The sequence below is a fragment of the Macrobrachium nipponense genome, chromosome 17, assembly GCF_015104395.2.
Source record: "Macrobrachium nipponense isolate FS-2020 chromosome 17, ASM1510439v2, whole genome shotgun sequence".
Classification (NCBI taxonomy): Eukaryota; Metazoa; Arthropoda; class Malacostraca; order Decapoda; family Palaemonidae; genus Macrobrachium; species Macrobrachium nipponense.
This window is the reverse complement of record NC_087210.1, coordinates 45022928-45038207: the sequence shown is the minus strand read 5'-3', so window position 1 is coordinate 45038207 and position 15280 is coordinate 45022928. Positions and strand designations below refer to the sequence as shown.

At 43.4% G+C, this 15280-nt stretch overlaps 1 protein-coding gene and 1 long non-coding RNA gene across 2 annotated transcripts in view; one reads left to right on the top strand and one right to left on the bottom strand.

Annotated features, from left to right (window-relative positions):
- Positions 1-1510, top strand: part of LOC135196210 (uncharacterized) — a 63986-nt gene extending 62476 nt beyond the window's left edge. Inside the window, exons 2-3 of the long non-coding RNA XR_010310345.1 lie at positions 498-578; positions 1233-1510. This is a non-coding gene — a long non-coding RNA (uncharacterized LOC135196210). The remainder of the gene's footprint in view (positions 1-497; positions 579-1232) is intronic.
- An 8676-nt stretch (positions 1511-10186) lies between these two features.
- On the bottom strand, positions 10187-10660 carry LOC135195895 (uncharacterized). The gene has a single exon (XM_064222401.1). It carries the CDS (start codon positions 10658-10660, stop codon positions 10187-10189), a length of 474 nt encoding a protein of 157 aa, XP_064078471.1.
- Between the last annotated feature and the right edge of the window lie 4620 nt (positions 10661-15280).

Here is a 15280-nt window from a genome sequence, read left to right as displayed (position 1 = left end):
CCAAGGTCCTTCCACAATGCTTATGACTACGCACAATGGCTATGGAGGATGTGGTTTGAATAGAGAATGCAATTGTAGATTGAACTATATTACCAGTTTTCTTTCCTCACTAAGGAGCTCTTTAAATAAATGTAAAAGGATTTTTAATCAAATACTATGAAACCATTCAAAATACAAGATAAGTTTTACATTCTGTTCGCATAGATATTTTATCTTGACTCTTTGCCCGCATCAGTCGTCCGATGAGTTTTTGATGGAATAGTTTTGGACCTCTCTTTACTGGGAAGGTTTTGCCTTAAATCTGAACTGTTAATTTGTTTTGTCAACTTTGCACTGGTTGGGTTTGAGTGTCTTAACTAGAAATTCATTCTTTATTTGTAAGCTTGAATTTTAAGTTAGTGGCCCTGTGGTCTTGTGCCATATGAGTAGGGTTCACCTTCTGCTTTGATATCAAATATTTGGTGAATTTCATTTTAATGCCATATTTTTCCTTGCAGCAATGAAACAAAGAAGTGATCCCTTGTTTACAGCACACCGTCTGGATGATTTTACTCAAGGCAATATAATTTTTCAAACTGGTAATGACGATTTGAACATTTCATTTTTGGTATATTTGTTTTTGTTCACACTCCTTATTGTTATCAGAATCCCACATTTTTACATCACCTTTTCCAGGACCTTCCTAAGTTACTTCTCTTTCCTGGTGATTTCTGATGAGGTTAATTTTTGTTTATGACCTTTTCAATATTTACAGTATATTTAATTCGAAACCGTTCTCTCTTACAACTTGGCTGCCAACTCCTCTTTCTTTTTCCAGTTTCAATTTTTGCCTTAAAAAAACATTATGGCCAGCCCCAATTAATATCTTTTGATTTAGCTGTCATTGAATCGAGACGTGAGTAAACTCCATTGTGTAGTGTTGCGGATTTTTTCATTTTTATTGAACACTACACACAAGTCCATTGTAACGAATATGATTTAGCCTGGTGTCATTCATAGTGAAGAAATTTTGTTAAATTCTACTTTTTCAATCTCTCAAGCTGAGATTGAATGAATTTACTCTGATTTCTTGGATGAGATGAAATAGTTTTCTGTAAGAGCAGACTATCTTGAGTCATCTCTGTGAAAAGGTAAAGATTTCAACTTAATAGTCTGGATAAATTATTTACCAAAATTAACTCTACAAATTTTGTTTTGTGAATTTCATTTTAATGCTATATTTTTCCTTTCAGAAAACGGAAGTGGTCTCAAATTAGTCACCAGTATTTTGGCAATACTGTGAAGAAAACAAATGGACTAGTACGTAATCTCTTGTAAATGAGTAGTAGTCATCATGGATTCTGTCAATCATAACCAAGAGAAGATCTGTCGTACCTTCTTCAACTATCGCCATTTTTTTTTTTTTTCGAATTCTGTATTTGCAGTTTAAATTTAGCAGCTCCTTTTTTTACGTGAATTTTAATCTAATTATGGAATAATTTTGGCTCCTACCCATAAAATAATAATGCTATTTTTTTTTAATTGGACCTCTCTCTCTCTCTCTCTCTGTTTTGCATAGGACCATTAAAGGATTCATGGTTGGCCTGTCTGTCATGATCTCTGTGTCATGATACATTTCAGAAAATGACTTCTGTTGAACCTCTATTCCATGATCAGTGTGAAATCTACGACTCCTCCTCACCACCATCTCATGTTTTTTGTTTGGTCTCCACTGTAAAGGTTTAAGATGCGTATATTCCATGCGTGTCTGAATTTCCATACGTTTCTGGTAACTGTATGTTCCTGGAATTCATAGGCCTTACCCTTCCTCCAGCCTGTTTTTCATTTCAAGGCCTCCTCATTTTAGTATGAACTGTTCTGCCTTCCCTCTCATCACATGATAGTCATTGTGGTACCTCTCCTAGATAATCTATTCAGTCACTTTCCTAACCAGATATTTTCAATTTGTCCTTAACCTCAGCAGTTCAAGCGATTTTGAAATGCTTTACTACCTTCAAGCAATACTTGTATCTTATAATTTACTTATACTTTTATCTATTTTTTCACTCATTTATTAATTAATTTTTCTCTTCAAATAACTTCTCTCTTCTTTCTGCACTACTCCTATTACCTTCTGTGACTTCTCTCAAATGAACATCATATTTCCTGGAAGGCTTTCTTTTCTGAATAATAATAATAATAATAATAATAATAATAATAATAATAATAATAATAATAATAATAATAATAATAATAAACCATCTGATGTTCATGGACGACATCAAGCTGTATGGTAAGAGCATCAAGGAAATAGATACCCTAATCCAGACTGTAAGGATTGTATCTGGGGACATAAGGATGGACTTTGGAATAGAAAAATGCGCCTTAGTCAACATACAAAAAGGCAAAGTAACGAGAACTGAAGGGATAAAGCTACCAGATGGGAGCAACATCAAACACATAGATGAGACAGGATACAAATACCTGGGAATAATGGAAGGAGGAGATATAAAACACCAAGAGATGAAGGACACGATCAGGAAAGAATATATGCAGAGACTCAAGGCGATACTCAAGTCAAAACTCAACGCCGGAAATATGATAAAAGCCATAAACACATGGGCAGTGCCAGTAATCAGATACAGCGCAGGAATAGTGGAATGGACGAAGGCAGAACTCCGCACCATAGATCAGAAAACCAGGAAACATATGACAATACACAAAGCACTACACCCAAGAGCAAATACGGACAGACTATACATAACACGAAAGGAAGGAGGGAGAGGACTACTAAGTATAGAGGACTGCGTCAACATCGAAAACAGAGCACTGGGGCAATATCTGAAAACCAGTGAAGACGAGTGGCTAAAGAGTGCATGGGAAGAAGGACTAATAAAAGCAGACGAAGACCCAGAAGTATACAGAGACAGGAGAAAGACAGAAAGAACAGAGGACTGGCACAACAAACCAATGCACGGACAATACATGAGACAGACTAAAGAACTAGCCAGCGATGACAATTGGCAATGGCTACAGAGGGGAGAGCTAAAGAAGGAAACTGAAGGAATGATAACAGCGGCACAAGATCAGGCCCTAAGAACCAGATATGTTCAAAGTACGATAGACGGAAATAACATCTCTCCCATATGTAGGAAGTGCAATACGAAAAGTGAAACCATAAACCACATAGCAAGTGAATGCCCGGCACTTGCACAGAACCAGTACAAAAAGAGGCATGATTCAGTAGCAAAAGCCCTCCACTGGAGCCTGTGCAAGAAACATCAGCTACCTTGCAGTAATAAGTGGTACGAGCACCAACCTGAAGGAGTGATAGAAAACGATCAGGCAAAGATCCTCTGGGACTATGGTATCAGAACGGATAGGGTGATACGTGCAAACAGACCAGACGTGACGTTGATTGACAAGGTCAAGAAGAAAGTATCACTCATTGATGTCGCAATACCATGGGACACCAGAGTTGAAGAGAAAGAGAGGGAAAAATTGGATAAGTATCAAGATCTGAAAATAGAAATAAGAAGGATATGGGATATGCCAGTGGAAATCGTACCTATAATCATAGGAGCACTAGGCACGATCCCAAGATCCCTGAAAAGGAATCTAGAAAAACTAGAGGCTGAAGTAGCTCCAGGACTCATGCAGAAGAGTGTGATCCTAGAAACGGCACACATAGTAAGAAGAGTGATGGACTCCAAAGGAGGCAGGATGCAACCCGGAACCCCACACTAAAAATACCACCCAGTCGAATTGGAGGACTGTGATAGAGCAAAAAAAAAAAAAAAAAAAAAAAAAATAATAATAATAATAATAAAGTTCCTGAGATAGGTTTCCTGTCAGTATGAATACCATAGGCACGCAAATATTTATTTCACATAAAAGAAATTTCTTAAAATGTCAAAAATGCATTTCACACAACAATAACAATAACAATAACAATAACAATAATAACAATAATTAATAATTCCATTCACCATAATCTATCTTTTACCGATATTGCTTTCGTTCTCCATTCCACTTTGCCATCTTTTGAATTATGCCCAGACCTCTTCCTCTGTCTGTCTAATGTTAGCACCAGTCCTGATCGTATGGAAGCTCCCAGTTAGATACCTTCCGTTTTGTTAATCCTTTATAGCATCTGCCATGACTTATGATTGCCAGGAAAGGACTGAGCTCAGATCCTTGCGATGGACTGCAATATTTATCACGGTCCTCTGATATATTTTACCTGTTATTGATTTCACTTAAGGTCCTCTGCTTTATTTTAGTGTCCTCAACTTTACAAAAGGTCTCTACCCTTTGCTTTCTATAGTGCTCTTTCAGATACTCTCTTCGGTCCATGAACATGTGTCGTTTCCCCATAGTATTTTCAAGATTTTATTTTAAAGACCGTCAGTGTTTGATTTTGTTACAGAACTAAACTAACAGTTGTAGACACGAATAACCCTCCAGCATTAAGGGTCATTTGTGAAAACATTGAAAAATTCTTCGGGGGTCTTATAGTTTGTACTTAACTTTCATAGTTCTTCACAAAATCTGCTGATCGAGGTTTTTCCTTCAGTCTTGTAGCTAGGCAAATATTGCATTTTCCTTTTTCTTTAAAGAGGCTTATTTTAACCGTAGAAATAAAAGTACGTAGTACGGTACAATATATTATTAACTCAGATACTTTACTGTGCATTCACATTCTTGGTCTTTGTATTGCTTTTAATGAATTCGAGTCTGGTGGTACAGTATTTCCTGTTGCCTTTGATTGCAAACACTGCATGTAGCAATGCCTGATATTATCTTCTGTCCTGTAAAGGTATTTGGAATGCCTTGACTGTACTTGATTAATCAAGTTATTTATTTGACCGTTTGAGTAGTGTTCACCTGTTTAGGAAAGCATTCCACAAACATTTGAAGGAGTCAGTATCCTTAATTTTTTTATAGTGTCAGTACGTCAGTTTGCTTGATTTTGAATGTCTTTTATTCTCTCTTATAAGGTAGATTCTGAGATAGTCTTTGTAACTGGCTGCAAATCTGCTTTCAATCTTCTTGATGTTTTTTAACTAGATACTTATCTTTGAAGCTGTTCATTTATGTATGGTTAATTAAGTCTCTCTCTCTCTCTCTCTCTCTCTCTCTCTCTCTCTCTCTCTCTCTCTCTCTCTCTCTCTCTCTCTCTCTCTCTCAGTACAAGTTCTGGTTCTATTCTGTTGCAACTCTTTATATCCTCTCGCCTTATTCTCTAAGAATTGTCTAGAGATCATGAGTAATTACTTTTATTTATCAAGTATCTCTCCTTACTCTTCATGGACTTGGTGACTCGTCATCATCATCATCATCATCATGCTTGCTTCTTCATCTGATTCTTGTCCTGAATAATCTTTACGGGACTCTGATCCCCATTTCCATGTCTGATCAGAGCAAGAGTGATCTAGTGCATAGATTTGCAACTTCAGGAATTGTCATCAAGCAAGATTCATCTGAATGCTCTTGCTTTTATGGTAACTAGTGTTGTTGTTGGATGAGTTTTCTCTCTGTTAAGTCAATGTTTATATGTAGGTTAAGTCCTCCATGTCATCGGGCAAGGGATACATTCATTCATCCCCACTATCTCTCTGAGGTATTTGAGCTCTAAAATAGATTTGTAAAACTAAGCCTTCCATTAAGAGTTTAATTTTCCTTGCCAGAACTTAAACATGGACCTGAATGTGATTTAGTTATCTTAAAATGTACGAACTCCAAGCATCAGTAATCTCTAACATTTTAGGGTCAAAGTTGAAGGCAAAATTTATTGGCACCAAGCAGAAACCCCCTTTTTTTTATTGTAACTCCTGATGCCCTTGGAGGAATTTCAGAAGTTCAGGCAGTGTATTTCACAGTAGTTTTGTATAACCATTCCCGTAAAACCACCACCTTTTCTGTTTTCTTTTGCTAGAATGTATCCACAGGATATGGTTGGCTTCTGGAGCAAAGTTTACCTTCGTGCAGACTAGTATTGAGACAAAGGCTGTCTACAATGTTGACCAAATCATTGAAATATGTAAGTGATGAAGATGGAGCCTTTATGGCCTGTCCACACTGGCAGGCCCGCCCGTCGGACCTTCCAGCGGTTTACATTTTCTCTCGCTTCTGAAGCAGTGTTACCAGACAATCGCATCGTTCTGGCTCCATATTCGGTCGGTCAGAATAGTGGAACGAGTTATGGGAACAGTGTTTGCCCTTCGGACAGTGCCCGGTAGTCTGGACAAGCCCTTAGGCCTACACTTCCTTCTCTCTATAGTTCAGCAGACACCACCCACACGAGCCTTGATAGGGCATCAAGCCTAGTTTGACCCATCACTCGGCTTTATAGCCTGAATTTCATGACCTTCGAGTAGGTTCTTCCCTTGTTAACCTAGTAGGGAGATAGCGCCGTCAGTGTGGTTACAAGCGACCCATCGGCCCTTAAGTGCAACCCCTTTATTCATTTTACACTATCTCTGTTCATGTTCTCTTTACTCTGTTTCCCTGTCAGCGCTGAATGACCCAAGTTCCACGCTTGGCTCTTGGCCAAAAGTTTATATTCATTCCATTCCTCTAATAAGTAATCGACAGTTTTCTTCTTATACAGTGCCAGCTAAAGTTCATTCCGTGATAATGGTATTTTTTATTAAATTAGTCTTGTCGAGAATTTTGGATTATAGAGGTTTGAATTTCTCTCTGGTGCAGTGTCGAGTTTTTAGGAAAAAGAGAGTTGATTTGATTGGTTGCCAAGACTGGCAAAAATGGCATCTATGTAGCTGAAAGGTCTAAAACTATGTTTTTAATGGAAAGCTAAGTCTCTCTCTCAATCTCTCTCATATCAAACGCGTCTTTGTCGGTAGTAAAATCAGTCTTGTAATCACAAAGAAGTGTCAGTCTATAAAGTAAGAACAATATGAAATGACAGGTTAACCGTCAAAGGACCGACAAGTTAACTAGTAAGCTACACTAAAGTCACATGATTTTTAGGAAGGGTACGTAAAAGTATTAATAATCATTAAAATTACCCCAAGGGTTGATGAAGTCTAGAAGAATGCAAAATGTATATTTTTGTCGACGTCGCAAGTACACTACAACAGAGTCCGATTATAAAAGTAAACTTGGGTTGTAGAAATCCAAGTATCACAATAGACAAAGGTGTAAAGCCTTTTCATGTGACGTTATAACTTATTTAGGCCCAAAGAAAGTTGCTTTATTGTATAGATATGACGCCATGGGTAATTCGTTGCAATTAGGTAATAACGTTGTGAGGTGTGGACAAAAGGGCAGGTAGTAGAGTACTGATTTTATTACAGGTAAGGGAAAATTCAAATATACAGTATGCGGGCGGAAATGTGGTTACCAACCCGCGAGAGGATAAAAGTGGGTCGACGAGACCCGATTTGTGTTTCTTGAGAGACATAAAATACAAAAGTACATAAAAAATTATTTCACAAGATATATACATTGGCGGAAACCCCGCTGAACACTCTCGTGTTGTCCTAACAAATACTCCCCCATAAGAAAATAATTAGGCATAATTGCTGGCTGATTTCTTTGTACTTGTGATCGTTACTCGCGGAAGCGAACGGGCCGGCGGAGGCGCCCTCGGGTGCGCGAGATCAGCTGCTGTGGTAGATCCTCTGGGATTTCAGGGGGCGGAATGCCTCCCCTGAGGTGACCCTCGGGGGGTTCGACGTCTTCCGAGTGCGGCCGCGGCTACGACTGGGAGGTTTGGCGACTGATGGAGCTGCTTCTTTCTGAGGAAGATTGAGGCGCCCTACGGAATCCGCGTCGACGGACTCTTCGTCCATAAGGAAGGCTGGTTTCAGGCGATCGATTGTGACCCAGTCCTCGCAACCGTTTATGGCTATGAGGTACGCCTAGTCGGTGTGTCGTAGGAGGCGGAAGGGGCCTCGGTAGGGTCTCGTTAGCGGCGGGCGTCGTCCCTGATGAAGACTTTTTTGCATGATGATAGGGCCTTCGGGAGGAAGTGTTTGGTCCTGTCAGAGAAGGTTTTGATACAGGGCGTGAATCTCCCGGCGGATTCCCGAAGTCTGGCAATGGAGACGTCAGCGTCGTCAGCATTGGTCAGGAAGAACTCGCCAGGGACTGTCAGTGGTTCCCCGTATACCTTCTCCGCGGTTGATGCCTCGCCGTTCGCCCGCGGGGCGGTCCTGAGGCCGAAGAGGACCCATGGTAGCTGGCTCTTCCAATCTTCGCCGGTGCAGCGTGCCATTAGGGAAGCCTTGAGCGATCGGTGGACTCTCTCCACCATGCCGTTAGCTGCCGGGTTGTAGGCGGTGGTGGCATGTAGCGATGTCCCCATTAGGCGGGCCAGGGCGGTTCACAACTCCGACAGGAAAACTTGTCCGCGGTCCGTCGTGATCTCGTCTGGCACTCCAAATCGACTGATCCAGCTGGCGAGAAGGGCTTCGGCGCACAATTTGGTAGTTGCTTCCGACATCGGCGTTGCCTCAGGCCATGTGGTGGAGTGACCGATTATCGTCAGAAGGTATCTGGCGCCTCCCGACGGGGGCAGGGGCCCCTTGTCAACTATGTGAATGTGGCCGAATCTTCGTTTCGGCTGCGGGAATTCCCCCACGCCTGATTCTGTATGCCAACTGACTTTACTAGTTTGGCAAGGCACACAGGTCCTGGCCCACTCGAGGGAGTCCTTCAGAATTCCGTGCCAGACGAACTTCTCCGTCAGGAGGCACATCGTCGTCCGGCCCGAGGGGTGCGAGAGTCCATGTATGATGTCGAATACGGCTTTCCTTCGGGAGGCTGGGATCAGCGGGCGCGGGCAGCCCATGCTGATGTCGCAGAGGAGCGTCGTGCCTGCGTGTATGAAGGGCACGTCTTCCCACCTGAGGGCGGTGATAGCTGTGCGATATGCAGCGGTCTCTGGGTCGGCGGCCTGTTCCCGGGCAAGGTCTTCGTATCCATCCCGAGGTGCACGGCGTTGATTTCTATCCTCGAAATGGCGTCTGCCACAGGGTTCCTCTCGCCGGGCACATACTGGATGGTGCAGCCGAACTCGGCGATGGCTGCCAGGTTCCTCTACTATCTAGCTGACCAGGCGTCGCCCGCCTTGGTGAGGGTGTGCACCAATGGGCGGTGGTCTGTTCTGATCGTGAAAGGGGTGCCCTCGAGGAGGTAGTGGAAGTGGCGCACTGCTTGGTACACCGCCAGGAGCTTGTGGTCGAACGTGCTGTATCTCGTCTCAGCGAGTGACAGTTTTTTTACTGTAGAAGGCGAGTGGCTGGGGACCGCCCTGGACCATCTGCTCGAGGATAGCCCCGCAGGCGACGTTGCTGGCGTCAGTGGTGAGGCATAAGGGTGCAGTAGGGTCTTGGTGGCATAAGGTCCCGTCTCCGGCGAGGACCCTCTTCATCCTGTTGAAGGCCTGCTCTTGTTCAGCTTCCCATGCCAGGTTCTTTGGTTTCCCCTTCAGGACCTGCGTTAGAGGGGACATGGTGTGGGCGGCGTCGGGGATGAACCGGCGGTAGTAGTTGACCATGCCGATGAACTCCTGCAGGGACTTGACCGTGGTTGGGGTTGGGAACTTCTGCACCGCGCCTACCTTCGAGGCCATGGGGCGCATGCCTGCCGCGGAGATCTCGTGGCCGAGGAAGTCCACCTTCTCGGCACCGAAGGTGCATTTGTCGAATCGCACGACCAGCCCGTTTTCCTGCAGGCGCTTCAGGACCGCTCGGACATGGTGTAGGTGCTCCTCCGGGGACCTGGAAAAAATTAAGATATCGTCGATGTAGCAGACGCAGAAAAGCAGGTCCCCCAGGATGCTGTCCATCAGGCACTGGAAGGTGGCCCCTGCATTTCTCAGGCCGAAGGTGGAGTAATGGAAGATGTAGGAGCCAGAAGGCGTGATGATGGCGGTCTTGGGGACATCCTCGGGGTGCACTGAAATCTGAAAATAAGATTTTAAGAGGTCCATTTTCGTGAAGACTTTCGCTCCATGGAGGGCTCCGGTCAAATCCTGCATGCTTGGCAAGGGGTAGTGGTCGAGGACCGTAGCGAGGTTGAGTCTCCTATAGTCTCCGCAGGGCCTCCAGGTGTCGTCAGGTTTCCGTACCATGTGTAGGGGTGAAGCCCAAGGGCTTGACGCTTTCTTGCAGATGCCCATTCGTCCCATTTCTGAGAACACCCGATTTGCATCCTGGAGGCGGCCCGGAGGGAGTCGTCAGAACTTCACGTGTGTCGGGGAGCCCGTGGTGGTGATGTGGTGGAATATTCCGTGCTTGGGTGGCGTCCCTGCCGCCTGACGAAGTTCCAGTTTGAAGACTTCAGGGAATTCCTGCAGAAGGTTGCCGTACTTGTGGGGGGTAACGGTACAAATTGTGGGGGCGCCCGGGCTCGCTGCAGGTGGTAAGGAACGGCATGTCCCCGTGTTGAGGAGGCGTTTGCGGCCCAGGTCAACCAGGAGGCCGTTCTGCGCCAGGAAATCTGCCCCCAGTAGTGGAATCCTGACGTCCGCGATGGTGAACTTCCAGACGTAGTTGCGCCCCAAGATGGATATCTCGAGGGACTTAGTGCAGTAGGAATGGATGGGGGTCCCATTTGCGGCAACGAGGGCAGTTGTTTCGTCAGGTTTGCGGCTACGGTCTTTTCCTGACGGCAGGAATATCGAGTGCATCGCCCCTGTGTCCACCAGCATCCTCCGGCCGGAGATCGCATCGCGGACATAGAACCCTACGGTGTGTGGTTCCGATGAGGTCGTTGCCACGGGCGGCTTTGGTTTTGTCTGCCGTTGCCGTTTTTTGACTGCTGGAAGGTGCAAGGGCTTTCGCACCTCTTGGAGTATCTCCCGAACTTCCAGTGGTAGCGGCACCACGAGTTTTCGCTGCGCTGCATGTGGGAGGACTTCCCCTGGGATACGGCACCGATCTCTTGCGTTGGGTTGTCGTCATCTTCTTCACTCTCTGTGGCTAGGCACACGGAGGATCGGGGGACAGCGAGCTTTGTAGCATTGCTAGACGACGTCAGTTTTTTTTGCTTTCCCCCGTAGTTCGTCGTCGTGAGGGTATACGCATCCGTCAGCTGTTTTCGGACGTCTGGCTTGAGTTGCCGCAGGAATATTTCGCGGCTCAAGCAGATTTCTTTCTACTTCGGGCAATTGGATGAGGCCCATCAACGTGTCCCAGGCATCCTGTGGGTCGTAACTAGGTCGAGGGCGCGGGCGGCCTTTTCAGCGATGGGCATGGAGTACGCTGTCACGAGCCTTGTCCTTATCTCATCGAGTGTGACAGGTTCGGTTTGTGCTCGACCGGTCAGCCAGGGAGTCATTTGCTCAAACACCTCTGCCGGGAGGGCTGCTGCGACGAGGTCAGCCTGCAGTACCTTGTCCATGAGTCCCGCGATCCGGAATTGCCCTTCGGCTCGGAAGAACCAGGCACTTGGGTTTGCTGTTGTGAAGGGGGGTAATTTGACAGCTTGAGCGGCAGCTGTGTTCGAGACTGTCGTTGGGGCATGGGAGATCTGTGTTTTTCGCTCGGTACTGTCTGCGCCCATTGTCCTTTCTCACAAAAACTGTCGACAGAGTCATGAATGGCAGGCCAAACCATTTGAGGAACGCCTAAAGACACCTTGGGAAGGTATGCCATATTTAGTCCGTTAGAGGCGTTGGTTTTTTCCACGGTAGAAACTTTCACAGATCTATACTGAGGCGCCGTGTGAGTCCGTTAAAGATCTCTGAAGGTGAGTGGTGGTAGTTAATGGCTGAGCCAAAACTGCTTGGGTCACCGTCCAAACCGGGAGGTCACCAGTTGTGAGGTGTGGACAAAAGGGCAGGTAGTAGAGTACTGATTTTATTACAGGTAAGGGAAAATTCAAATATACAGTATGCGGGCAGAAATGTGGTTACCGACCAGCAAGAGGATAAAAGTGGGTCGGCGAGACCCGATTTGTGTTTCTTGAGAGACATATAATACAAAATACAAAAGTCCATAAAATATGATTTCACGAGATATATACATTGGCGGAAAGCCCGCTGAACGCTCTCGCGGAGGGAAGTAAGAACGCGAATGTTGAACTACATACAGAGAAAATTATGAATAAGCATTGTCCTTACAATGTGTTAAGTTGAATAGTTGATGACGTAGGCATTCTTGTAGACTATAACTTCATAATTAATGTTTTGCATTGAGGTTATCAAGTTAATAAAATCGGTATGCTTCTATAAACGAAATAAGTTTAGGAAATAACTCAATAATAACCAGACGCTATTTTATTTAAATCCCAAAACGAAAACCTTATACTTGCGGGAGGTTACTTATAGGAATGAGAAACTCCAAACAATTTTTTTAACCCCTTGGAGCCAGCATTACAATGCCCCGTGGATGGAGTGCCCCCTCGTTGGAGGTAACTAGTCTGTTATGAGTTTCGAAGTCTGTCAAAGAGGCGTTTTTCTAAGCAGACACCTGATCGGCCGAGATGGAAAACTCCTTCGACATACATCACTTGTATGCTTTCATAGGCGTCCATTCTCTCTAAAGAATATACCCCCTTTCAACTGCGGAAGAATGCTTTATGTGATACAAGGAGTCAGAGGGGTTGGAGGAGGTAAAGTTAGCCCCCTAAACGAGCCTTAAGCTTACTTTCACTCGGCTGTGATTTAGTACCAAGGATATATTTGCTCGACTGTGTATGGCTAGTGAAACTTGGCTTGAAATTCCCGTCCAGTTGGAAGGCCAGAATTTTCTTCCGGAAGCACAATGGCCAAAAATTCAAAGTCCAGTTCCTCTATGGATAACGTGTTGGGAAATCTACGAGGTGTAAACATATTTCTCCATTCTGCTTTCAGTTTACATAGAGCTTTCGAAGCCACGGGGGCTTCTTTTACGTTTTGTTAGAGAGAACGGGTCTTTTATACTGCCTTCATAGAAAACCGAGTAGTAGTGAGACAAAAGACAGTACGGACTACGATAAATGTATTCTCGGCCATATTAGTCAATTGACAGACTCTACAACCCTCAGCATTCTTGTCCTAGAGAAGTAAATGGCAATTTATTCGTAAATATCACGGCTATATCCATTTCATCCTTTTCAGCGATAATCATGTATTTAACTGACGTCATTTTCAATACGGAGCTGACAAAAATAACTGAGGCGCCTCGCATTTTCTGGTATATTTTGGCATTTTGCCGTCAAACATGACTTCGAAATGTGGCAAAATTGGATTCACAAACATGAAACTTCGTTGTTTTTATGAACACTGGCTATTCAGGTGCAAAATTTGATGCCGAATGATAAATGTCAATGTATAATGTAAGGCTGCTGTGACGACCCACAATGTAGGAGCGACTAAATGTTTTTATAATTTTTAATGGCAGTAATTTCTGACAAGTGAAATTATTGGAAGATAGCAATGCAACACCACTTAAATAAAAAACGTCACTGAAACTTACAGACACACCGATTGACATTATTTTTAGTATTTTTACAGCATAAGTACGCTTAGATTTTTTACTGCAAAATTGATTTTTTATGCACTTGTTTCAGTTACAACTTTACTTAAATTTTTAGCATTTAAACAAATTTTAGCTGCCTTTTAGATTATTCTAAACTGGATTGCTATAGGCTCAGTCCATTAACTTAAAACCCACCAAAATATTTAACCAAGTTTTCGAAACTTTGATACTAAATAAGTTTGAACTTACGCTTAATTTGGTGCTGTTTTTGCAAGAGCAGCTTAAACAAGTGTCCACAAGATTTATTTGCAAAGTTTGGAATATTCAAGATTTCCAGATGTCTTACTGAGCAAGAGAATCACGGGAATTTCACAGACCAAACAACAACTAATTAATTTTATTTCAAAATGCAAGCTATCCTTCAGCCTTCGTTGCAGCAAAAGCAGTTAATTACACTAGACATATACAGTCGCCCCAAAAGTAGACAAGTGACCCAAATGCCTTCAGGTGGAATAAGCGTGCCTTAATGCACTCCCCCCCCCCCCCCCCCCAAAACAAACCACCACTTCGTCTTATAGGCCTAACGACACCATTCAATGTAAGTGATTGAGTCGGGTAAATGGTCGAAGACGTGTAAAGCTAATGTCCTCCTGTCCTGAGTTCTTCCTCCCCCAGCAGGACAGCAGGTCGGACTAACGTCAACCTTCACCGTACACGTGGACCACCAGGCCATTGTATTTTGTGTGCAAAACATCTTGCAAAAATCCATCCTATAGATATAATTAGGGAAGAATGCGCAGCACCTGACTGGAAAATTCCTTTGGCTTTGGACGTTTTGAAGTTAGGGTGTCTTCTCAAGGCCTTCAGTTTTCAGTTTTTACAAGTCTCTGAAAAGCAGTTTTGTAGTGATCAGCAGCACGGGGCTGCAAGAATAAGAGTAGTTTAATATTCCTTACAATATACAAGACTATTAAAAATTCCCACTTTACACATTTGAATAGGGTTACAAGGTCTGCAAAAAAGAAAACTGCCGTCTGGTATTGGCCATGAAAATTACAATTTCACGTCGCTCACTGCTCTCAGTTTAGATATCTCTGGACTTGCTTTTGAAATGATAATGCTAAACTAATGGCAAACTGTTTCAATAACTGTTTGATATCGGAAATCATGGCCTTTCGTCTCCCCTCTTTCATAACAATTGCAAACTACTTGAAGACCTTTATAATGAATATAATAATGTCATTTTACACGACTTATGCATATGTTGCTTAGTGCTTTAAGGTGTAACTATTACCTAAAGGGCTAACTTTATTTTGCCGATTTTTGTCTCTCAGCCGAGTTAGAATGACCAATGCTGATGTGTCCCAGTCACTAATTATGTATTTACAAGGTTATTGAACTTCTAATTTTTGACGACGCAGTCCCCTTTGCATGAAAAGGTTAATATCCCAGAGAAAACTAAACTTCTGCTCTTTTAAACAAGAAGCAAAATTCATTCTGGAAATTGCAGCAGAATTTCTCAGCAATAATCTCTCCTCGACTAGCATACCTCCTGGCAAAAAAAATCTCTCCATAACTGACAGTGATCTCAGTCGAAAATAAAGTGCCACACTAGGTAATAAAAAAGAACGTTTATTAACAGGAAAATGACGAACAGCAATAGTAGAGTAAAACAAGAAATACAAAACACACTATATATAAACAAGTCTCCACTTTCAGGGCCCAATCAGCTCACCCAAACTGACTATCTTCGAAGGCAAATGAACTCCACTTTCTGTGCAAAACAGAATTTCTTTCAAATTAACAAACTTTGTGGGGGCAACAAACGAACAATTAGCAACTTAGCAAAAAAAGAAATAATAATAATA

Bases quoted from the DNA above. Each gene is read 5' to 3' on its own strand.
- LOC135195895 (XM_064222401.1), bottom strand. From the start codon at position 10,660: ATGCTGGTGGACACAGGGGCGATGCACTCGATATTCCTGCCGTCAGGA.